The following is a 26,625-nucleotide window of genomic DNA, read 5'->3' on the forward strand; positions in this document are numbered from 1 at the left end:
TGATTTTCCTTACCACCTTTTACACAGAACTTCAGGGGGGAAAAAACCCACACAGTTTATAAAAAGTTTAGCTTAAATATTTTATAAAAATTAGAGTTGGTACTAATGCAACAGTTAATTGCTATCAGCCAACATTAGTTTTCACCTCTGGATTTACTATTAAATGGAGTTGAGACTCTACACATCAAAAAAAGTTTAGAACCTAGTTCCTTGTTAGCCACACACATTACTGGATCTCAGCAATTATCATCAATAACTGCTACCACCACTAGACGAAAGGCTAATGGCTGCCTTTCAAGTGGATGGATCAGAGGACAATAACTAAATTCACTATTAATCTTAAGATTACAAAAAAAGAAATAACCAGACGTGATGTGTTTCCTGATATGACGCAAGAGGAATTCACTGCACCATCTATGAAGTATTCTTGCCAAAAATCAAACCTGAAGTTGATCAAGCTTCTAGATCTAACTACTACTTTATAGGAAATCGGTGAGATAGAAGAATTAATTATCACCACAGGGATGCAACCAGCAAAACCCAAAATGTGGAAAATCTTGCATGACAGATGACCCAGTTTCTTCAACAAATAAAGGAGAAATAATAGGAAAAAAAAAAGGGAAACCTACATATTAAAGGAGATTTAAGGGACATAGCAACAAAAATCAAATGCAATGTGTGGCCTTGGTTGGTCGGGTTAAAACAAGCCAACTATAAAACAACACTTATGAGGGGTGCCTGAGTGGCTCAGTCTGATAAGCATCTGCCTTCGGCTCAGGTCACGATCTCGGGGTCCTGGGATGGAGCCCCATGTCAGGCTCCCCGCTGAGCAGGGAGGTAGCTTCTCCCTCTCCCTCTGCCTTTCCCCCCTGCTCGTGCTCTCTCTCTCTCATGCTCTCTGTATCTCTCTCTAAAATAAATAAATAAAATCTTAAGGAAAAAAAACACTTATGAGACAGCTGGGGAAGTCTGAACAATGGATATTTTATCATATTAAGGAATTTTCTTAGGTGTGATAATAGCATTATGGTTAGACTGTCTTTAAAAATCTCTAAAAGACAAAGATCTTTGAAGTATTTATTGATAAATATGATACCTAGAAATGCTTTTAAAAATTCAGTGTAGAGGTAGGAGTGAAAGTATTCCTAAAACAAGCTAAACACGTGTTGATAATTGGTGAAACTGGGTGATGAATAGATGTGGTCTCATTATCCTATTACCTGCTTTTGTAAATGTCTGAAGATTTCCCTAATAAACTGTTTTTAAAACTACACATTACTTTCCAGACTTTAAATATCACTGACATTTGATGGCCTAACAGGGCTTTGTCTATCAACCTAATTTCTAAAATTTCAAATCATCTTATATTATTTAAGTCATGAACTGAAGAAAAGACATGACCAACAGTTTATTTACTTGCACACACATACACATGCATGGTATTTTCAAACTGGTATTATCTTCATTAACGTAGCCACCATATCTTGAATACTCAATGACAAGGTGCTATGGGTTGAGGAAAACACAAAATAAGTTCCAGAACTTTTGGCCAACTCTTTCCCCCCCCAAGATTAACATCTAATTGGAGAGGTATTGATAATACCACATTACAGCTATATGGTAGTCTGTAAGTTATATTCTCTCATAGACTGGTGGAAGTAGTTTTATTCCCATTGTGCAGATGAGACAAAGAAGCATCGGAAGACTTGGCTGACATGAAAAGTTAAGACAGATGCAAAGACAGATTTTAATCCTATCTGGATTTCCAGCTTCAGGAAAGCAACTAGCATAGTTTGTTACACAGAAAATAGTTAATAAACGTCTGTCGAATTGACCTGAATTCCAGTTCCAGGTCTGGAAGTAGCCAAAAGAAGAAATAAAAACAAAACTAAACAAACAAAACTCCTTGCCATCACCCCCTACACAAAACAGAACCACCACCTGTCATGTTATGACCATTCACTTTACAATGTGAAAAAGAAAAGCATTCATTGATTGACGATTTCTATTCCAACTTTAAGAGAAAGAGATAAATAAGAATATTTTTATGTTAGCCTACCACTAAAAGAAATACGAAATGTATTCAGGCACAGATGAATTGCATACCATCTTACATTTCTATTCCTCACTTACTACTTACTTTGCTATTCCAAGTAGGGGGGAAACCTGCTGAGATGAATTCTAGGAAACACGGACTTTCTCTAGAAAGTAATAGCACTTAAGAGCTAGGTTTTTCCAAAGTCATGTCTTAAACCAATAAAAAGTTTAATTTCAGAAGTCTTCTGATTAAAAAAGGAACATTAGAGCTAGTTAAATACAATATAAAAACCCAAAATCCACTGAACAAAAATGTCAGAATTAAGATTAATAACAGAGAAAAGACAGGGATGTCAAATGCATTTGGTGGAGGAAGTTATCTAGAAACATATTACATGCAGAAACAGTAAAAACAGGAAGCAAGGTATATGATAATCCCAGATTACTTAGATGTGAGGCTGAAGAATAATCCAATCATTCCAAAGAAGCAATAAATGATTGCAAGCACTTATTTCTGACTGATAAGTAGATGGCCTATTTGAGGTCACGGTGAACTGTATAGGCTGCTATAATGTAACTTTGGAATATATCTCCACGTAAAATATTGTGGAAATTCATGCAAATATTTGCATGCAAATATTTGCATGCAAAAGAGAAAAGATAAGAACTGTACTTAATATCATCAAAACAAAAAGGCACTGCTAATTATTTCCTAGAATTCCTAATTTTAGTTTTATTTAATGAAGTTTCCAGAGCCTTAAAGCTAAAAAAGTTGAGGACACATAGCTATCTAAGTGGTGAAGATAAGATTTGGACTAAGTCTGTCTTTAAGACACATTTTGTTTCCACTAAATATACCACCTCAATAAATCTCAAATTTTATCTTATTTTTTTTAAGATTTTATTTATTTATTTGAGAGAGAGAATGAGAGCCAGAGAGCACGAGAGGGAAGAGGGTCAGAGGGAGAAGCAGACCCCCCGCTGAGCAGGGAGCCTGATGTGGGACTCGATCCCAGGACCCCAGGATCATGACCTGAGCCGAAGGCAGTTGCTTAACCAACTGAGCCACCCAGGCGCCCTAAATCTCAAATTTTAAAGGACTCTGCTAGAGGTAACAGTAAAGCATATCACCACAGTTCAAATAATGCAATAATGACTCCACTTTCTAATCTTCAAATTTAAACAGAATGAAGTTAAGATCTCCTTCTGTCAGCTGATGTCCTATTATTCTTAGAATACTTACTTATAGTAACAAATGTCGGTTCCCACACGAATCCACCATGGTCTGGCGTTTAATGCTTCCTGAACCGAATACATGAGTGGTTGCATACCTTTGACAGAGACAGGAAAAATAGGGGGAAAAAATCGTTTCAGAGTTTCTGAGTTACAAATTAGTCATGCCATTATAGAAAGCATCAAATGTTCAGGAAAGCTAAAAGAAAATACATTTCAGTTTTTAGTATGTATAAAAAAATATGAGATATTTCTTTAAAATCTCCTTTAAGTCGATCAATGATACGTTTTTAATCCCAGTTTACCTAAAATGGGATTACAACTCTAATGAGTGAAAAGCTACTAAACTTTATTAACTGATCTCTAAATGAGATCAAATAAAAATAATAAGTAAAATGTACTCCTTGGAACCAGTGAGAGTCAAAAAATATATAAAGAAATAGTATATAATCACACTTCTAACTTTCCATGGATTCCCATCTACACTGAGGTTAAGGAGGAAAATGTCATGAAAATGTCAAGATTGTTTTCTTTTTAAACTTCTCCATACAAATATGTGCTTATAGTGGGGAGGAGGTGGAGAGACTATTAACAAAAATAGGATTAAATATATAGCGCATTTTGTTAGGCAGTTTCAGAAATATACTCTACAAACGAACTTTATCTTATCCAATTTCATAAAATAGTACACTCGATTCTAACTGGAATTAATGAAATTCCTATGTTAATTTTAGAAATGTTGACAATTTTTATTGAGATCTAGTTTGACTTTCCTAAAGATAGAATCATTTTCTTCATTTTCTTGCTACAGAACCATTTTGTTAAATTTAGCTCTGAGTATTTTTATTAGTCTTTAGTAGTCTCTTGGATTTTCTACATATGAAAATCATATAATCTGTAATTCAAAGTATTTCACCTCCTCTTTCAGTGTTTATATCAGTTATTTCATTTTCCACTTTTATTGTATTAGAGAAATCAAACAACCTCAAAAGTGATTCCAAATACAGTGGTAAGAAGACCAACAACTCTGTCTTGTTTTACATTTTAATCAAAATGTTTTGCCATTCAATGCAACATTTGCCAACTTTTTTGCATATCAACTGTATCTTTTTTAATAAAAAGAGCTAACGCTGAATAATTTCTATGTGCCAGACACTGCTCTTAGTATTTTTACGCATGTTAATTCATTAAATCCTCACAACAACCCTCTGTGGCAGGTGCTATGATTACTCCCATAACTAGAGTAGTTTTTTTCATAATTCTTATTGCACTTAAGTATTTTAATTATTTTATCGTCAGCATTCACTAATAGAATCACACGGCTTTTCTCCTTTAATCTGTTGACGCAGTAAATTATGGTGATAGGTTTCCTACTGTGAACTATCCTTGCATTCCAAAAAAATGCTATTCTTTCACTCGTATATAATTATATTAGCTTAAATCTCATTTAGAGTTTCTGCAACTAAAAATTGGCCCTTTTTAAAAAAATTACCTTTGCCAAGTTTTGGTATAAGATTACACTAGCTTCAGAAAAATATACTGAGAAACTATCCATTATTTATTGGAATAAATAAAAGTATAGCCTATCTCTTAAAAAAATATAATTCAGCTGAAATGCCATCTAAATAAGGTGACTAATAAATACATTTTTTAAAGATTTTATTTATTTATTTGAGAGAGAGAGAGCAAGAGCATAAGCACTGGGAGGAGGAGCAGAGGGAGAGAGAGAAGCAGACTGCCCGCTGAGCAGGGAGCCAGATGCAGGGCCTGATCCCAGCAACCTGAGATCATGACATGAGCCGAAGACAGATACTTAACCGACTGAGCCACCCAGGCGCCCCAAATACATTTTTATTTTCCTTTTCAAAAGTTATAGTCTGGGGCGCCTGGGTGGCTCAGTCGGTTAAGCGACTGCCTTCGGCTCAGGTCATGATCCTGGAGTCCTTGGATCGAGTCCCGCATCGGGCTCCCTGCTCAGCGGGGAGTCTGTTTCTCCCTCTGACCCTCCCCACTCTCATGTGCTTTTTCTCTCTCATTCTCTCCCTCTCTCAAATAAATAAATAAAATCTTTTAAAAAAAAAGTTATAGTCTGTTCAGAATCTCTATTTTTTATTAATCAATTCTGGCATGTTTTGTTTTATTTCTACCATTATATTCAGCATTTTTAAAAATTCATTCTCTTCCTTTTGGTTTATTTTCTTGTTTTTCTACTGTCTTGAGTACTTAGTTCACTTACTTTCAGTCTTTTTTATTTTAAATAATGCAAGTTATTAAAGGCTTTCAATTTCCCTCTAGCTACCAGTTTAGTTATGTCCCGTAAGTCTATAAAGTGTCCTCTTTTGAAGTACTTCCTACATCAGAACTGTCCAGTTGAACTCTACCAGAATGGAGATGTTCTGTATCTACAATCTCCAAGGTGGCAGCAACGTGTAGCTATTAAGAACAGGAGATGGGCCCAGTGCCACTAAAATAACAGAATTTTTAACTTTAAATTAACTTAAATTTAAATAGCCACACAACCGTGCCACACACAGCAAGGTTCCAGTGATTTGAAACACCAATTTTCAGATTTTTTATTTTAGGAAGAACTTTATATTTCCAAGTACCCAGTTTTTGTGTCCAGTTGATTTCCACTAATACTCTGAATTACAATGAAATCTGTAAAATCTGAGTTTTTTAAATCACCAATAAGTTGTGCCTGTAACAAAATATACCAACAGTTTTAAATGTTTCATGAACATAAGGAAGATACCTTCTTGCACTCCCTCTTGCACTCTATAAAGCAGAATGTAAAATGTGAAGAACAACAGTACTTATATTCTGATTCTGTAAGTATAGTTCACTGCATGCCAGCCCCCCCACAAATAAAGTATTTCCAGGGTGAAGTTCAAATGGATTCTTTCACACACTTTATCAAATACTCCAACTCATGTGACATTTTGTTTCATTCACATTTGTAGCGTGACTTTTTTACAATTCTTCTGTTTTATCCTTCCATGGGAGAAGATACTTAGGACTTCTGCCCCATGTCCCTAACATTTCTCAGTTTCATAATCATATTATATCATACCATTTCTTGGGACCATTTCAAATTTTTTTAAGGCATAATTTCAGGATCCCACTAACTTCCAATTCTAATTTGGATGAGTTGCTTTCTAGAAATGCTCCTCAGCTTTCATCCTGTTCTCACTGGAATCCCAGATTAGTTCCACCATTTCTCCCATCTCAGACCTTACATCTCACTCTCAGTCAGCTGGAACACATCTTCAAATATATTCTCAAAATAGAATCCTAATGAATCCAAAAGTCAAGCTTGTTGACTATATTATTCAAATTTTCTGTATCGTTTATGTCTTCTCTTCTTGATATGTTAAATTATGAAAGGGTATTTTAAATTCTTACAATAGCTGTCTTCTAATTAAGTTGCATTTCTTGGAGCTTTTGTTTGATCTATATGGATGCTTTGTGGTTATGGTTGCTGTTGTATTATATAAAGGTCTGTGTTCTACACAGCAAAGGAAACCATAGACAAAATGAAAAGGTAACCTACCAGTTGGGAGAAAATATTTGCAAATCATGTATTCGATAAGGGGTTAATATCTAAAATATCTAAAGAACTCATACAACTCAATAGAAAAAAACAATCTGATTAAAATATGGACAGCCATAAAAAAGAAGCAAATCTTGCCATCTGCAACAACATGAATGGACCTTGAGGGCATTATGCTGAGTGAAATAAGTCAGAGAAAGAAAAATACCATATGATCTCATGTGTAGAACCTAAAAAAAAAAATCTCATAGAAAGAACAGATTGGTAAGTCAGGGAGGAAGTAGAAACAGAGGTGGGCAAAATGGATGAAAGTGGTCAAAAGACACAAACTGTGAATTATAAAATAAGGCTGGGGAATGTAATATACAGCATGATGACTACAGTTAATATATAATACTATTATTACACATCTGAAAGTTGCTAAAACAGCAGATCTTCAAAGTTCTTATCACAAGAAAAAAACTTTGTAACTGTGTGGCAACAGATGTTAACTAGACTTCTTGCGGGGATCATTTCAAATATATACAAATATTGAAGCATGTTATACACTGAAACTAATATAAGGTTTTACGTCAGTAACCTCAATTTAAAAAATGTTTGTGATTGGGGCGCCTGGGTTGCTCAGTCAGTTAAGCTTCTGCCTTTGGCTCAGGTCATGATCCCAGGGTCCTGGGATCAAGTCCCACATCAGGCTCCCTGCTCAGTGGGGAGCCTGCTTCTCCCTCTGCCCCTTCCCCCGCTCCTGCATGTGCTCTAATAAATAAATAAAATCTCTTAAAAAAATGTTTGTGATTACTATACATCTTCAAGAACTGCAACTAGTAAATACACAGTATCTATTTGGTGCTTTTAAACCTGAATTTTTCTTTGTCTGGATGGGAATGTAAATTGGCGCTGCCACTATGGACAACATGCATGGAAGTTCTTCAAAAAATTAAGAAGGGAAATACCATATGATCCAGCAGTTCTACTTCTGGCAATAATATAAACATTTTGCTGTATTTTATTTGCATTTGGCTAGTTTATCTCTGCCTAATCACTCAACTTTTCTTTGTCATTTAATTAACACTGCCCTCCCTCCTATTGTATAACTTTTTTTTTTTTAGATTTTATTTATTTATTTGACAGAGACAGACACAGCGAGAGAGGGAACACAAGCAGGGGGAGTGGGAGAGGGAGAAGCAGGCTTCCCGCGGAGCAGGGAGCCCGATGTGGGGCTCAATCCCAGGACCCTGGGACCATGACCTGAGCCGAAGGCAGACGCTCAACGACTGAGCCACCCAGGTGCCCGTAACTTTTTTTTTTTTTTTTAAGATTCTACTTATTTATTTGTCAGAGAGAGAGCACAAGCAGGGGAAGCTGCAGGCAGAGGGAGAAGTAGCACCCCTGCTGAGCAACGAGCGGACAGCAGGACTCAATCCCAGGACCCTGGGATGACCTGAGCCAAAAGCAGATGCTTAACCAACTGAGCCACCCAAGTGCCCCTGTATAACTTTCAATATTTGATTTCTGAGGACACTTCAGCTCGTAGTTAGTGATGACAGATATACATTTCATCTCATTTTCTTTCTACTATTTGATGTTTTTTTCTTCTTCTCTATCTTCTTACTATTACTGGCCTGGCTGCATTTCTCCACATTTTCTTTTTCTTTTTCCATTATTTGGAAGCTTTCTATTGTGTTTATCAATCCCACTTCCCATCCTCATAGTGATGATTAACTGGTATTTCTCTGATACTGTATCAATAATTAAGCAATCCCACCAAGGTAAGTTAACTTTCGCTTCTCCCATGTCACCCCCCTTAGAACATTTTTACTTTTAACACATTTTATAAATTCCAAGTGTTCTATCTTGAGATGTTTTCCTCATTTACTTTTCTCACAGAGGGTTCAGGGGTAACATATTTTCTGAATTCTACATACACAAAGATATAGTTTGTTGGCAGCGACAAACAAATGACAGATTTCGCAAAAGACATTTGGTTGTCCTCTAGCTTCCAGTGCGCCACAGGTGAGAAGTCCAACACCAATCTAATTTTTTCACATGCAGAACAACACAGTGATTAAGAGCATACAATCTGCAACCAGACTACCTGGGTCTGAATTTCAACTTCATCACCAACCAGATGCATGATCCTGGGCAGATTACTAAACCACTGATGCCCCCTTTTTCTCTTCTGTAAAATGGATTCTGTTTAATGGACGAAGAGTGTCACATGTGTTAGCACTTAGAACAAGGCCTGGCACATGGTAAATATTCAATAAATGTTAGCTGCTCTTACTATTATCATTATTTAAGTAACCAGTTCTTTTAAAGTGGAAGTATGTTAAGATTCTCTCTTTATACCTGAAATTCAAGTACTTCACTGGTACATATAACGGATTCCTATCTTCCTTATTCCTTTCTAGGATTCATAGAGCCATATCAATCTGAAACTTCAAACTCCTCCAGACAAATAAAATGCATAATAATAGCTAAGTATAAGTAAGGTTCCAGCTGAAGTCAGGGCATATTAGACTTATCTTAAGTGTTCTAATTTTATAAAAGACAAGGTATTATAGTCCTTTTTAAATGACAGTTAATTCTAGTCACAGTGGAAGGAATGATACTTGAAAATTCTAACTATAATAATAACCATTTGAACCAAAGAGGTAGCCCTAGTAAGAATCAATCAAATGAGGTAACTCAGACTGAATAAACAATCTATTCAACCTGACATTTTGGCTATAATTGTTGTCATTAGCCACAGGATAAACCTTTAACATGCATAACAAAAATATGCTAAGAATGGTCAATCTTATCACTTGAATACAGACAATCAAAATATTAAATTGACACAATGAAGCCAACATCCAATGGCATTGGCTTCTAATAATAGCTAAGTAAAGGCCAAAGTTGTATGGAGTAGAGGCTCAATAACAGTACAGATACAAAAAAAGACAAGGTGTTTTAGGCCCTAATCATCAAATGTACTATGAATCACAGATTCATGAAATTTTCAAGTTGAAGCTATTACCCTCATTTAACAGAGAAGGGAGACAAGTAAAGTTTAAAATGGAGCTCGAATAACCTAAAGGCACCTATCACAACCTGCATATATTGTCTGGACTCAGTGACTCTACAGAGAAAAAATACATGCTTCTAATATGACTAGTATGACAGCAGAGATTTATACTAAAAATAGGAAGATCATATTGTTGGTCTGGAGGATAACGGTAGCCACTTGAACCTGAATCTCTACACACATCGTCACCACCAAAAAGTAAATAAATAAATTGAACAAGTAGCACCAATAAAACCACACATAACCCAGGTTTTTAGCATTACTAGAAGACAGAATATACCAAATTTTTTAAATTACGTGTAAGTATAAAAATGGGCAAAGACACACTAGGCAAATAGAAACAAAATAGGGGTCGAAATACTGAGATCAAAGTAGATTACAGGCCAAAAAATATTAAATGAGACAAAGAAGGAACTTTATAAAGTGACCATTCACAGTGAAGTATAATAATACCCAGTACCTATGCACCAGGGTAAGACCAACCTCCTAAGTAAAGAGGAAACTATAAGAGATACAGAAGAGAGAAACATACCATTGACAGCAGACGGACACATCACTCTCAGTACATGACAGACCAAATGAACAAAAATGAAAATATGTATAGAGAAGATTTAAAGAACATAATCAATAAGGCAAATCTTATATACAAATGTTGAACACAACAGCCTGATAACACAGACTATATATAAAATACCTTTCTAAGAGCATGTGAAATAGTCACAAAAACTGATTATAAAGTAGATGAAAAGGAAATGTCAGAAGTTCCATAAAAGAGAAGCACTACAAACAAAACTGTCTGCTTGCCACGTAATAAAACTAGAAATTAAAAACAAAATGAACACAAACAAACAGGGAGGCCACACCTGCAAGGGGGGGTGAGAAGAAAGACTGACTTGGGTGTCAGACCCTGAATGAGGTGAGGAGGTCACCTGCCCAAAAAGGCATCAGAAGGATTTTAACATACACTGGAACTGATCACTAAGCAAATATATTAAGGATAATGGAAGCCCAGATTCTTCATGTTGGAGGGCACTGTAAATATAGGGAAAAAACCAGAATAGAGTCTGTGGAATTAAAGGTATCAGTGTGACCTCATGGAGATTGTGTGGGGATGTGTGTATATGTGCACAAAACACATACACACACACAAACATAAATATTTACATACATACGGAGAAACTACTACAAACGAAAATTTCTGTATAAATATTTGTACACACAGTCCTCAGCTCTGTCTACTGAGAAGTCCAATAACAATGTGCATATTGTGCACACAGACCTTGGTTTTTAAATACCATTCACCACTAAAACAAACCAGGGCTGTTCCAAGAAATGATGGATACCAGGTTGAGGCAGGGAAAGGCAAGGTGAGCTTTGAGCACTATGTGCCAAAAATCCAGGAGGCCCACACAGAATGACAGGGATGTAGCAAAAGGACACAGAAGCCAGTACGAAAGGGATTCCATTGGCCAAATCTTGGGCAATTTGAGCATCAAAATAAATAATGACAGAAATAAATTACAACCCATGAGTAAAACAAGAAACCAATTCTGGACTGATACTCACATGTTAAAAGTTTGATGAGGAAAAAGATATTTACATAGTTTCAAAGTACTTCCACCTAAAATACTTATTAATTACAAAAAGAAAAAGGGTAACTTTACAATGGAAAAGCCAGACAGACTCAAACTTAATCAAGTGATAAAATGATTATTATCAATATTGGGACAAACAAAATGCTGTATTCACCAGGGTACATCACCTCTGTAATATTCCTGCCAAAGACACACCTAATTTGAACTGAATCACGAGAACATGAGACAACAACTCCAAACTGACAACCACTCTACAGAGTAAGAGTCCTATAACTGTCAAAAATGTCAGGTCATGGGGCACCTGGATGGCTCAGTCATTAAGCGTCTGCCTTCGGCTCAGGTCGTGATCCCAGGGTCCTGGGATCGAGCCCCGCATCGGGCTCCCTGCTCTGTAGGAGGCCTGCTTCTCCCTCTCCCACTCCCCCTGCTTGTGTTCTTGCTCTCGCTCTCTGTCAAATAAATAAATAAAATCTTAAAAAAAAAAAGAGAAATCAGGTCATGAATGTTAAAGTCTGCAAAACTGTTCCTGACTAAAAGAGTTTTAGACACTTGACAACTAAATACACATGGTTTGAGCTGAATCCTCTTGCACATTACTGAGAAAACAGATGAAACTCAAATGAGGGGCCTATGGATTAGAGAGGATTCACATATCAGTTATAATTTCCTGGTGTTGGGGGATATATGTTATTAGGTTTTAAAATCAGTACTTTTTTTTTTTAAGATTTTATTTATTTATTTGAGAGAAAGAGTGAGAGAGAGAGAAAGCACATGAGAGAGGGGAGGGTCAGAGGGAGAAGCAGGCTCCCCACTGAGCAGGGAGCCTGAGGCGGGACTCGATCCCGGGACCCCAGGATCATGACCTGAGCCAAAGGCAGTCACTTAATGACTGAGCCACCCAGGCGCCCTAAAATCAGTACTTTTTAATGAAAACAACTTCACCAAAAATCTGTCACAGAATTTTGAAAGCCATTAAAACAAAAGTTTAATGAGAAAAAAAAATGCCACTGTTTGTAGAACATATACTAAAAGTATCCTAGGGTAATGAGACATCATTTCAAATCCTCAACATCTGCATTAAGAGTGCAACTTTTATAAATTTGAAATTATTTCAAAACATTTAGAAAAAGTTGATCATAAATTGAACTAGAATCTCCTTTTTTTTTGAAGATTTGTTTATTTTAGAAAAAGAGAAAGAATACATGAGTGGGGGGAGGGGCAGAAGGAAAGGAGAGAGAGAATCCTCAAGTAGACTCCCCGCTGAGCATGGAGGCTGATGCGGGGCTCAATCCCAGGACCCTGAGATCATGACCTGAGCCAAAATCAAGAGTTGGCCACTCAACTGACTGAGTGACCCAAGTGCCCCGAACTAGAATCTTCTTGACGTATTATTCTGTGCATGTTCATTTTACATTCCTAATGGGATCTTCTTCATAGTTCATTCATCCATTGCCTCATTCATTTAACAAATCATCCATTAAATGCCATACTGTAAGTACAGAGGTGAGCAACAGTGACACTGTCCGTGATTATTGTGGAATTTATAAACAAGTGGGGGAGGGCGGAAAGGGATTAATCAGCCACACACATAAACAACGTAAAACTGTTATGAGCACCCCAAAGGAAAAAATTACAAGGAACATTTATCAAGGGTACTAATCCAACCTGAGGAGTCAGGAAGGCTTCCTTAGTCAAGAGATAGGTCAGCTAAACTTCCAAGTATGGAATTAAGTAACATGGGGTAGGTGGGAATGCTACAGACTAGACTCCAAAATTCTATTCTGCTGCCTGGTTCCACACATGTTCAATTTACTTAAAAAAGTGGTTTAAAATGCTCATGTATCTGGGAGACACGGCTATGGGGAAGGAGGGAAGGAAAGGGAAGGGTAGTGGGGAGGAGCTAGAGACATGGAGTGCAAAAGCACCAGGGAAGAAGCTAGAAATGAAAGCTCCAAGTTACTAAAAATGCAAGACTGCCATCTAGTGGTAATTTGAACAAACCCCTTTCAAGTAATGGGAGAAACCGATTACAACAGATAACAGCATCATTATATAGTGACAGAAATTCTCAAAATTCACAAATAAGATCATTCACCTGTGAGAAAACTAAGTATTGAATCCAATCTCCTAAAAAAATTCCCAAGAAAAGGGCAATTTGAGAAACAAAAGCAATAGTAATTCTGCCCCTTTTGGGGGCATTGCCAAAGAGTAAGACATCTTTGGACATATTTGCTAAAACCCAATACTTAAATACTCCCGCAACCAGAACGTCCCAATCAAAAAAAGAAAAAGAATTAATTAAAACTAATTAATATTATTTCCTGATTTCAATCATGTATGGCAATTAAACAAATTCTTCTGGCTGAACAAGTTTCCACTGCAAATATTTTTTATCATCAGTACCATTCTTGAAGTGAAAAAATGAATCTAATGACAATAACATTAATTACATAGCTAGTTGCAATTTTGTACAATGTTGAATTCCAGTTTACTAAGTCCCTTCCTTCTTCTATTGAGGTTAAGACAAACCAAGATTTCCTTTATGTTGTACGAACAACAAAACTAATGACAGAGGTTCACTTAAAAAACTACATCTACCTAAAAGTTCATTTCACAGCTATAACCAACTTCCTAAATACTTACAAATACATGGAAATAAAAAGAACTCATAAGAGACCACTTCTTGTCAGAATTTGGGAGGAATCTCTAGTAAACTTAAGGCAGATGGAGCAGGACTGAGAAAAATCCAATGCAATATGCTTCATGCTCTATTCTTTTTATATACATATTTTGGATTTCCACAGCTAAAAAAAGTGTTGTACTACACCTTGAAGTCCCCTAAAGAATAACAGATAAAACAATAAAGCACAAAAATAGGAAGCATTAAAAAAAACCAAACATGTCTATTAAAAAAAAATTTTAAATAAGTTAAAATCATGTTAAAGACAAGGGTCAAACAACAAAGTCAACCTCTATTTACAAGAAACAACAGGCAAAGATATATCAAGCAAATTCAAACCAAAACAATATAAAAACAGAATTCAAGGCTAACTATACTGAGTATGACTATTATTACCATTAAACGGTACATACAAAAGGAATATGGAAAAGTTATAAACTATGTGCCAAATAATACTGCTTCAGCAGAAAAAAAACATGTTTTTGTAAATGAGGAATTGACAGAAACACAATAGAGCTGAAAGACAATTTTTTTAAGTCTTAGGCAGAAAGAGAAGATAAAAAATAAATAAGGACACAGAAAACTGAAAAATGGAATTATAACACTAAACTAAAAATGTATATTAAGTTGTTGCCAGAATATATATTATTTTCCAAGTGCCCATGAAATACAAAACTGACCAGATATTAAGCCATAAAGTTATTCCAAATCATAAATTTTATACGCATATGAACAAAATGCACTAAAACTTGAAAGTAATTAGAAAAATTTTAATCAAAATAATCTAACCAACTAGGAATATAACAAATGTTTTCCTAATGATTCTTGTATCAAAAAGGGTACCAACACTACATACAATTAGAGGCAATCTACAAAATAACAAGGAGTCTTAATATTAAAATCTAGAAGGGAAGGGGATACAGAAATAAGTTATAATCAAGAGCAAATGCTTGGTCATCAAACAAAAATAAATTTAGGTGGGGGCGCCTGGGTGGCTCAGTCATTAAGCATCTGCCTTCCGCTCAGGTCATGATCCCAGTGTCCTGGGATGGAGTCCTGCATCGGGCTCCCTGCTCTGCGGGAAGCCTGCCCTGCTTCTCCCTCTCCCACTCCCCCCCTGCTTGTATTCCCTCTCTCGCTGTCTGTCAAATAAATAAATTTAAAAAAAAAATCTTAAAAAATAAATAAATTTAGGTGAACAAACTGAACGTTAAAAAGAAAAAAAAATCAAACTGCAGGGAGGAAAAGAGAAAAATTAATAAATAAAAAACTTTTAAAGGAAATAATGAATAAAACCAAGAGCTAGTTTTTTAAAATAATAAATTATATTTTGAGCACACACACAAAAGGGAAATAAGCAAAAGTAACAAGCAAGCACATATACTGCAGATATCATCTAGAAATCTATATGATTTCTAGTGAATTTTGAAAATCTAAATGTCATGTGTATAAGAAAACATAAATTATCAAGATTGCCACAATAAGTTAGAAAACTAGCAGCACCTGTGTGGCTCAGGTGGTTAAGCCTTCGGCTCAGGTCATGATCCTGGCATCCTGGGATCTAGCCCCACATCCGGCTCCCTGCTCAGTGGGGAGTCTGCTTCTCCCTTTCTCTCTGCCTCTCCCCCCTGCTCATGCTTACACACTCTCTCTCCCTCTCTCTCTCAAATAAATAAAATCTAAAAAAAAAAAAAAAAAACACAGGAAACTAAGTCACAGATATCTGAAAAAGTTACCCAGATACTCCTTCTCCCACCCAAAAAGGGGCACACAATCAGATAGTTCTACAGGTGCATTCTTTCCAAATTTCATGAAGACCTGTAAATGCTGTTTAAACTCTCCAGAACACAGGATGGGGAAATAAAAGCTTTTCTATTTAAGTGTTCCAAGTTAGCATCAGCTTGCTTCCAAAACTGGATGAAGACAGCCTTCCAAAAAGGAAACTCTTGCCTAACTTATGACCAGTGATATAAAAAGCCTTTAAAAAAAATACTAACAAATCAAAAATAGATGTATATTAAAATATTAATTCACATGGCAAAGTGAATTTACTTCTGAAACCCGAGGATGATTTGATAGTAGGAACATTAGTACAACACATTAACAGCTCATAGTATTATATGGTCACATCATATTAATAAACGCAAAAATAAAATACTTTTGATTTTTAAAACTTAGTAAAAATAGAAATTCTTTACTATGAGAAAGAATCTGTACTCAGAAGAGCTAATGTATTTAATGTAAATACTAGCAAAATTCACATTAAAGTCAAAATAAAACAAGGATGCCCAGTGTCTCCTTTCTACTTTAATCATTCTCATGGTTATATCTAAAAGTTATGAAACAATGAAAGATACACAATATAACTATGGATAAGGAAAAATTCTAGGGACCTACCAAGAAAATCCACAGTATCAACTGAGAAACTATGAAAACTAGTAAAGTTCGGTAAGGAAGTTGATTTTCAAGTGAACATATGAAACTTGACAGCTTTCTTAATTATAAGTAATAACAAGCCTGAAAACAATAATCTCTATCATAAGAGAAACCAAAAAAAAATACATAAAATACTTAAAAGTAAATAGAAATGAACAGAACTTACAAGAAAACTAAAACTTAGGTGAGTGCATAAAAAATGAATAAACAAACCTATACACCATGTTCCTAAGCAGTGAGACTTAATACAAAAAATTCATTTTGTCAAAAAAAAAAAATCAATTTCTCTCAGATTATTCTAGAAGTTTCATACAATGGAAATTTTTTGGCACTTGAAAAAACTATTTGAATACTATTTAGAATAAACTATTCTGAAAATAGGTAGAAAAAATTCTTAAAATTGTTTTTGAAAAAGACTACAGGGTGTTAGCTGTACTGTACAGTCAGTTAACCAAAAGTGATGCTAGAGCAACAAGACAGAAACGTCAGGATCATTAAAATCAAGGGTACTAGAGCAACAAACAGCCCCCAAACAAATGCTAGTCCATAGCTTCTGAGAACTGTGGTATTTCAAACCAGAGGGGACAAATAATATAACTAGGAAGTCAGAACAATTCAACCGAGATTCCAGAAGTCAGGAACTAGGGACAATAGTGGTAACTCACCAACCAGTTTCCAAACTGTTTTTACTAACCACACCATGTTTCTGTAAGAGTTCCCACAGAGCAACCACATACAATGTCTTCTAAGCAATGTTTCCTCCCCTTCTTTTACTAGAGGGTCAGGAACAGAGTTGCAAATGAGATAAATGTAAATATTTGAGAAATAACTCAATTTATCAACATTTTAAAATTCTTTGGAGAAAGAATGGGTTCAGCTGTAGCTGCTTAACTACTAACAACAGGATTAAGTAAAATATAAACACTGAAAGCATATTATCAAATGCACTTGAAAAAGGCTGAACTAATTTAACACTCCTACCAGCACAAAAAGTACCCCTTTTCCCTAGTCTTCAGCAACCTATGTTCATTTTCTTTCAGAAATTCTACTTGGAGGAACTGGTGGCAAAGCAATAATCAGAAATACACACAAAAAAATAATTAAGGATATCAACCATATCACAACTTATAATTTTGAAATGCTGAAAACTTAAATTCCCAAACTGTTAACATTAAAATAATCACTGTACATTACTCAACAGAATATTATATAAACTTTAGTAATGATGTCACTGAAAATACTGAATGGCATGGGGAGATTTTTTTATAAAATACTGTGCAGTAAAAATAGTTTTGGTGAATTTTCATATTGTAAAACCAATCTATGAAAGGATAAAATTTAATTTCATAATTGTGAATAAGTCTGAGGATAGATAACAAAATGCTAAACAGTGGATTTTCTCCTCTTCCTACAGATTCTTCTCTAAATGGTTTTTAATTTACCAAATTTCCCACATAAAGATCCACTGCTTAGGGTGCCTGGGTGGCTCACTCAGTTAAGTGTCCCACGTTTTCGCCTCATGTCGTGATCTCAAGGTTGTTGAGATCAAGCCCCGCATCAGGCTCCCTGCTCAGTGCGGAGTCTGCTTAAGACTCTCCCTCTCCCTCTCCCTCTGTGGCTCCCCGCTGCGTGTGCGTGCTCTCTCTCTAAAATAAATAAATCTTATATATAAAAAAAAGATCTATTGCTTGATAATCAGAAAAAAATATTTACAGCTGGCAGACAAAGATATTCCACATTTGTGAATTTGTAACTAAATAATTATACATACAAATATTTTGTACAATAATGTTGATCTCAGCATTATTTAAAATAGAAAATAATTAGAAACAACTTAAATGTACAACAAGAAAGGTTTAGGTAAGTTATAGTAGCTCTGGAGGATGTCCATTTAAACTGTTTCAGAGGAATATTTAATGACCAGAAAAAGTGTTAACAATGTAATGTTTGGTTAACATAGACTGTGAAACTGCATGGGTTACAAGCCTTATTTTTTAAAATAAATACCTAACTGTGTATATGTAGAAATCATATATTGCCTTAGGAAAAAAAAAAAGGCTAGAAGAAAAAATTAATACTAAAGTGATTATCTCTGGATGATGCATTGTTGATGGTTTTAATTTTCTTACCACCACCTCTGTTATCCAAATTCCCTACAAGGTTGAGTTTGGAAAGTATGATAAACACCCAAGAATACCCAAAGGGCAAGTGCTAAGGAGAAGGGGAAATTTTAAAATAAAGCAGCCATCTGTCCCATTGCTTTGATTTGGTTTCAGTTATAGAATTTTATTTATTTTAAATTTAAAATGACACTAAAGGAAGAGGTTTTTTATGTATCACATAGAGGTATAGGTTTTAAAAATTTTTTTAATAAATAAATTAAAAAAAAATAGAGCACTGCTCCAAAACATAAGCTTTTAATTTTATTTATTTATTTATTTATTTATTTATTTATTTATTTATTTGAGAGACAGCGCAAGTGAGTGAGCATGCACAGAGGGAGGGAGAGAGAAAAGGAGAAGGGGAATTTCAAGCAGACTCCCTGCTAAGTGCAGAGCCCAACACGGGGCTCGATCTCAGGACCCTGAGCCAAAATCGAGTCTGCCACTTAACCAACTGAGCCTCCCAGGCACCTTTGTAAGCTTTTAATTTTAAAAATTAAAATACTTAATAAAGTTTAAAGTAGTAAGAGTACTATTTTATAAAAGTAAATAAACAAGTATAGTTAATAAAGATGCCATCTACGTATAGCTCTACAATTTGAAAATTATTTCAGGAATAGAAAGCCTTTTTTATATTTATATACTCGCAAGGAGCACCCAAAATGCAAACATAATTCCATTTAATTGATTGTCCTTTTCTCCTCTAAAATACTATGTTAGCATTATGCTTACAAGTTAAATAGGGAAAACAGGAAGTTCTTTAATTGTTGTAACATTCTGAATGAGTTTCAAATAAGGTAATTTTTAAAAAATATATGAATTTAAGGTCAAAAATAAATTTTTCTAAGAAATGTGACATTCAATGATTACTAGTTATGTCCCCAAATCCCAAAAATAAAGAATGTGAAATAGATTTGTATCAAGAATATTCTTATCACTCTTCATGCAAAATATAACCAGACTCCTCAAACAAAATATACATATTTAAAATGGATTAATTACTTAAAATATTTAAAAACTTTAAAGTGTTTATAACTAAACCAGATTATTAATCTACCTAATCTTCCTATGATTATTGCATTAAATTAGTGAATTTGACTAAAGCTTTTATCCCACACATGTAACATGTAATCATTCAGTGTATACAATTTCCTATTTTCCACGAAAATAATGACAACTGAGTACAACCTCTTCAACTCTTGAAAGCTATAATTTTCAGAAATGCCCCTTAAAAAGCATCATCATATTCATACTTTTAACAGCTTTAATATTTTTGCTGGTACAACACTACAGTTTTTAAAAACTCTCTCATGAGAAAAAAAACAATGAAACTAAAAGCTGGTTCTTGGAAAAGATGAAAAAAATTTAAAAAATTCTAGCAGGACTGACAAAGGAAAACAAAGAGAAAACACAAATTACTATTATCAGGAATGAAATGGGGTGTCACTACAGATACTGCACACCTCAAAAGGTTAGTAAGGGAATACTGTGACCAAATAAATCTACATACACTTTTGACAATTTATAAGAAATAATCAATTCCTAAAAAGCACAAACTATCACATACCATAACTCATTCAAGATGAAATAATATGAACAGCCCTAAAACTATTAAAGAAATTCAAAGACTATCAAAAAAGAAATCCTTCCAGACCCAGATGGTTTTACTGGAATTCTACCAAACACTTAAGAATTAACACGAAATCTACACAAGCTCTTCCAAAAAACAAGAGGAGGGAACATTTCCCAACCCATTTTATGAGGTCAGTATTACCATGATACCAAAACAAAATATAATACAAAAAGAAAAAAGAAAACTATAGTTCAATATCCCTCCTGAATATAAATGCAAAAATTCTTAACAAAATGTTAGCTATTATACACAATGACCGAGTGGATTTTATTCCATGGATAAAAAAAGGCTGGTTCAATATTCAAAACTCAATCAATGTAATATGCCATAGCAGCAGTCTAAAGAAGAAGAAAATCGTATCATCAGACCAACTGATGCAGCCAAAGCATATGACAAAGTTCAACACCCACTCATGATAAAAGCAAAACAACTCAGCAAATAGTAATAGAAGGAAACCTCAACCACATTTTAAAATTTGCAGAAAACTACAGCTAACATCTTATTGAAAGGTGACCGATAAAGGAGTGGCACAAGGCTGTGTGGTGATAGAAGTATTCTGTATCTTAATTATGGTGACTAGTTCAAGAATCTACAAATGTAATAAAATGTCATGAAACTCTGCACCCACACTGCACCAGTATCAAATCCTGACTCTGGAAGATGTAGCCAGTTGAGGAAATTCAGTGAAGAGAACATGAGACCTTTCTGCAACTTCTATCACATTTCTATGAGACTATTCAAAATTAAAAAAGATTACTTTATGTAATTCTCTTCTAGATGAACTGACATTAAAAACTAGACTTTATGCAGCATAAGTAATGAATCTTTAGCTGCACTTGGATGAAATCAAAGATACTCACTGCATTTTAAAGGGTTTTTCACCAACAAAGCAAAGCTCGGTTTATTTCAAATTTTGCATAATAAATACCTGAATTTTGAGAACTACAGAAAACAAAAGAACAATGAACCTTTTTTAAACACGTCAATAAAAAAAAAACTTATGTCCTTCAGTTATGATGCCTGCATACTTTCTAAAATTAGGGGAACAAAACATGTCTTACCATAATTAAATTGACTGTTGGACTTTTCGCAGTTAATGATGTTAAACCTATAAGCAACACCTGGTCGCATTCCACTGACTTCAAAGTAAAACCACTGGTGATAATGATTGCTATTTATATCTGAGTTCAAAATAAGGTCATATTCACTTCTGAAAATAGAAAATAAAGAAATCTGATGAAAATTAGGAAAATATCTGTGTACGGACAAAATGAGAAAATTTTAAATGACTTACTTTCTAATTTGAATTACTTTGCGCAGATTCCCAGATTCAAATTTGGAGTTAAACTTCAAAATATCTCCCTCTTCTGGAATAGTGTAACTAAATAAAATTTTTAAAGTAAGTATAATAAAATACATTGCACGTAAATAGGTGAACAAAAGATAAATAAAACTACACTACAAATTAAAAATATACCACTATGGCTACTTCACCCTCCTCATTGTTTTTAAACCAAAAAATATAACCAACACAAGCAAAACACAAACTCTGGCTAACATTTACAGATTTAAAAATTATAACTACAAGTAGAGATGTGTTCCCACATTTATAGTGAATGTTAATCACAAATAAGAAATTTTGCCTCACTGAATAAATGTCATTCCTAAATACTAAAAATCATATAAAAAGGCCAAATGTATTTTTTAAGAGGCACATGACCTGTATTGAGTAGCAATAATTCTAATTAAACTACGTAGTTCTCAGGTGAAAATATTAAATTTACAGAGCTGTATTAGATAACAGATATTATCTTATGTAATTAGTACCAAAAAGGTGAAGGAATTATCTTCACTTTACATAGTCACTACTTTGTTATTTACTGATGCGGTTTTAGTTGTATGTCTGTCTGTTTCCCTGATTAAATACAAATTCTTGCTCTTCTGAAGCTTATATTCTAATAGGGGAAAACGAAGACTCCAAGAAGCTCAATGACTATGGCCAAAGTCATTTCAGTTACAAATAGCACTGGTATGTATGCTATACTCAGGGTTCCTGAGTTTCTCTTTTTATCACATCTGCCTTATCTGTCTGACACAGAATTGTAACCATTGACATAAGTAAGACATTTTGAATAAGTAGATTTGGTTTCCATTTTTAAGATGATTCCAAATTCAGTCATTAGCTTTGATACAGCTTTTACCCTTATTTCTCTGACAAAGATCTTTAAAAGGTGTTTCATTTCCTCCAAAAAGACCAGTAAGATGTGAAATTTCCCCCCAAATATTAGAATGTTGAGGGGGAAGAAAACCCATTGAGGGCTAAACTTTTCCTCTGAGGAGGCAAATAATAGTCACATTCATCACTTCTAATTTTCATTTATTTACTTATATTGAAACCCTAAAATGTGATGATACCAGTGATAACCCTAAATTGTAAATAACACCAAAGCATCAAGCATCATAAACAAATGGCCTTAAAGGTCAGGAAAGTAATCAAAAGGACCAATGCACATCATAAGCAGTAAAAGATGGGAAAGAGTAGCAGGGACTATGGAGAAATTGGAAAGCACATATTCCTTCTAAAAGGGATGGTAATTTGTTGTCCCAAGGAAATGAAGGCTCATTATTACAGGACAAAACTGCAGCCTTTCAGATGAAATTTCCACTTTCTCCAATGGAGGTAATTTCAGATTTTTTTAAAACACAATATCAGTTTGTGATCTTTCCCCTTATTAAGCCCATTAAAAGTCTACCTATGAACAAACAAAAGCCTGTGGTATATTCAATTTAACATGATTAACTATTTATTCCATTACCATTATATCCCTGCTAAAAGATGAAAATGGAGTAAGGGCAAACTAGGTGGTAGTTATATTTTTTTATCTTTTACAAACAACACTGAAACTTGAGAGTACAAATAAAAGTAAAAGCAACAACAACAGCAACAGACTTACTTTGAGTTATCTAAGTCATATACCACTCGATCTATGATATCACTCTGATGTATTAACCTCTCGATATCTTGAGCAATTTTTGTCCTGAAATCATAAAAGAGAAGCGTGACTACCAAAATTCATTATTATATGCCAAGGCACAAGTTTTTCCTAATAAGTTTTGGATGAAAAAAGTATAAAATGACCAAACTTCCTTAAAATAAAAATGATCACTCCTCTATATCTGTACTCACAAATTTATCAATACACAAGAAGACAAAAACTGGTATTTTTAAAGTCTGAATTCTAGAAAATAACCATGTAGAATACAGCTATAAGTCCAATAGCTTAAAAAAAATCTTGAACGCATGTTATGACTCTCTACATAGAAATGATATGAAACCTCTCTCTAGCCCTTAAGCAAATAATTTTACATAACAGCAGTAAAGATCTAAAGCCAGAAATTATGTACAAAGGAGATTTGTTAAACCCACCCTTGCCGGAACGCAGCTAAAATGTAACTGGCAAACAGTTTACACATTCCAAAGAATCTGTGCTCTCTTCTGTGGCTGGAGAGGAAATGTGGAAGGTGAGGGGAACACTTGTGTCAGGAAGCAGAGAGTGGACCCTGAATCTCCAGGATCCTCTAGGCCTGATCTCCCCATGAATCAGTCCTACAAAATGGACACCAACTAACTGAAAAATTCCTAAAATCCCTGCCACTGTCCTAGAAGAGTGAGCCACACACAAAGCCCACAATCTTCCCTGTCAGTAATTAAGCCAAGGAATACAACAATCACTAAAAGTGGCACCAAACTGTAACCAAACCAGAACAAATTTGGATAAAGCCAGGTGCCTGGAACTCCAGGTAGACTGGCCACAAAGGTCTTGGTGGGAAGATGCCTGCTCGTGTTAACAGTCACAGTATCACTTGTCATATTAGCACTTATTCTAAAGAGGAGGCCAATTATATGAAATGATTTAAATTTCAAGTTTGTCTGTTTCAGCTAAAGATTGGTAATGCAGATTAGAACTGTGGTCTATTGACTAGACAGAGCAGAGTGGGAAAGCTTGCCAAAATGGTTATAAATAAAATCTGAAGAATACACTAAACACTGAAAGTCTCCTGAACTTCAGGTAGATGTGAAACTAGTCTCCTGCACAAAGATACTTCTTTGTGATTATGGAGTATTAACTCTCATATAGTTTAGAAATATACCTAATAATATCACAGTATAACTTCAGAATAAGCTAAGAATCTATTCTGCTGAACTAAAAATTATCAGGAAAACATTAAAAGGTGTGATAAATACAGGAAAAAGAAGGTACAACTCTAAATTTATTTTTAGTCTTATTCCACAAAAAACAACTCATCACTGTAAGCAGTCTATCAAAAATAACCCACTGCCAAAGGATTATGATATAAATCCTTGAGTTAGGTTCAATATCATAACTTTCAAATGCCAAATTCTTTCTAAAGAAACAACCTTTTAAAAAGCTATTAATAACAAACAAGTCCAAAATTTATATCACCCAGATCTTCAACAATAAAAGAGATGGCACTCACATATATTCAGATATGCCATACAAAAAAAAAAAAAAAGTGAGTATTCAAGTATGGGTGAAAGCATAAATATATCCACTTGTCAGAATAATTTATTAAATAAGGTTGATACATAACACAAATGTGCAAAAATTAATACCTACAAAAGTCTTGAGTGGTTTTTTTTTTTAAAGGAAAATGTTATTAATAGGCTGATACAACAGCTCAGTTCTACAGCAAAGTTCCATAACATAAGAGAGGGTCAGAATAACACAGAGAGCCATGGGCCGGCGGGTGTAACTGCGTGAGCTGACCCGTGGCGATACGGAAAACTGCAGAGCACAGCCTCTGTCTAAAAAACAAACTGACGACTGCCAGGTAGGAACCAGAGGTTAAGGTTGTCATACCAATTTTTCAAGAAACATCAGAAACTTGGATTTCTATGGGGAATCTCCCAAATTTTAAATGTTGGCAATCAGTAAAAACAAAACAAAAAAACAAACCAGTCTGCAAGTGAAGTCAAAATCATGTGCAAATTAATATGGCCTACAGGCCGCTGGTTTTCAATGTCTGACACTGTATTTTAGAGGACATAGTGGCCCGTGTATATTAGACTAAACCTAAAATTACACTTGAGGGAAATAGCTGTCCTGCCATCAGCCCTCATAAATAAAGAGGAAAACCAGTCCTTTATTCAGATATGGATTTGTGTTAAGCAGCACAAGTTTCATAAAATATCAATCCTTCCTTCCTTTACCTCACCTGTCTATTAAAATATATGGCTCTCCAGTCAAAACAAAACAATAAATATTTTCCAGGTACCCTCTGGGACTATAACCTCAAACCTACTGATATTCAGTATCTATCAAAGGCTTGGCCCAGAAGATAACTCCTGCAGGGCAGCCTGAACAGTAAATACTCAGAAGGTCACGTGATGTGTGGCCACCAGCAAAACTGTCCTGTGTTAGTTAGGTTTTAACCCATACAGAGCAGCCTTACAAGAAACAATTTAATACATCTCAATGCTGTACTTGCTATAAGGATGTCATGGGAAATGTTGTTCATTACAGAAGTACTCCCCGAGGAGCCACAGAAGATAATCTTTATAGAGAGTACGGTTCAAGCACATACACATGATCTCTATATAAGGAATGAACAGGACTGGCTCGTGACCTAGACCAGAGTTTGATTCTTGGCTCTGCCGTTTACTAACGGCGTAACCTTGTTGCTCAAAAACCCTAAGCTTCAGCACAGCCTTGTGTAAAATAAGAGGAAGAAGAGCAATTTCCTCACAGAGCCATTATAACATGAAATGGCATACTTCCTATACACATGTACACTGCGCAAAAAGTGATTTTACTCAGTTCTCTGGCTCATAAACATCATCTACCACTGCTGCTCCTACTAAGATTTCTACCACTGTCTCCATTCCAGAAGTACTTACATTTCCCCTGAGCCATCCTAGACTTACTATAAGGAAATCCAGGGTTTTGCTTTCCTTATTTTGCTTTTGCCACAATTCTTTCACCTACTTTTTAATTTTAAATTTCTGAACACGTAATATATAGACAGGGAGCAAAAATCATATGCTACATAAAAGTATAAGATGGAGACTCTCAACACAACCCATATCCACCCTCCATCTAGTTAACTACTTGTATTACTTTCCCTCCGCAAGCACCTTATAGCTCCTTCCATCAGTGCCTAGAGATTTTTCTGTTTTTTAATCACTGCACAGCATTCACAGAAAAGATATACC

The 26,625-nt window shown here is 34.9% G+C and overlaps 1 protein-coding gene across 5 annotated transcripts in view; it reads right to left on the minus strand.

Annotated features, from left to right (window-relative positions):
* AGTPBP1 (ATP/GTP binding carboxypeptidase 1) overlaps positions 1 to 26,625 on the minus strand; it is a 161,054-nt gene that overhangs the window by 31,348 nt on the left and 103,081 nt on the right. For all 5 annotated transcript variants that reach the window (XM_025851632.2, XM_025851633.2, XM_073880686.1 and 2 more), the window contains exons 15-18: positions 23,345 to 23,428; positions 21,685 to 21,771; positions 21,452 to 21,600; positions 3,281 to 3,368 (exon numbers count right to left, since the gene is read on the minus strand). In XM_025851632.2, the coding sequence (XP_025707417.1) occupies positions 3,281 to 3,368; positions 21,452 to 21,600; positions 21,685 to 21,771; positions 23,345 to 23,428 (408 nt within the window). The remainder of the gene's footprint in view (positions 1 to 3,280; positions 3,369 to 21,451; positions 21,601 to 21,684; positions 21,772 to 23,344; positions 23,429 to 26,625) is intronic.

The sequence above is a fragment of the Callorhinus ursinus genome, unplaced genomic scaffold (assembly GCF_003265705.2).
Source record: "Callorhinus ursinus isolate GAN/ISIS: 27379988/994484 unplaced genomic scaffold, GSC_fseal_2.0 scaffold39, whole genome shotgun sequence".
Taxonomy (NCBI): domain Eukaryota; kingdom Metazoa; phylum Chordata; class Mammalia; order Carnivora; family Otariidae; genus Callorhinus; species Callorhinus ursinus.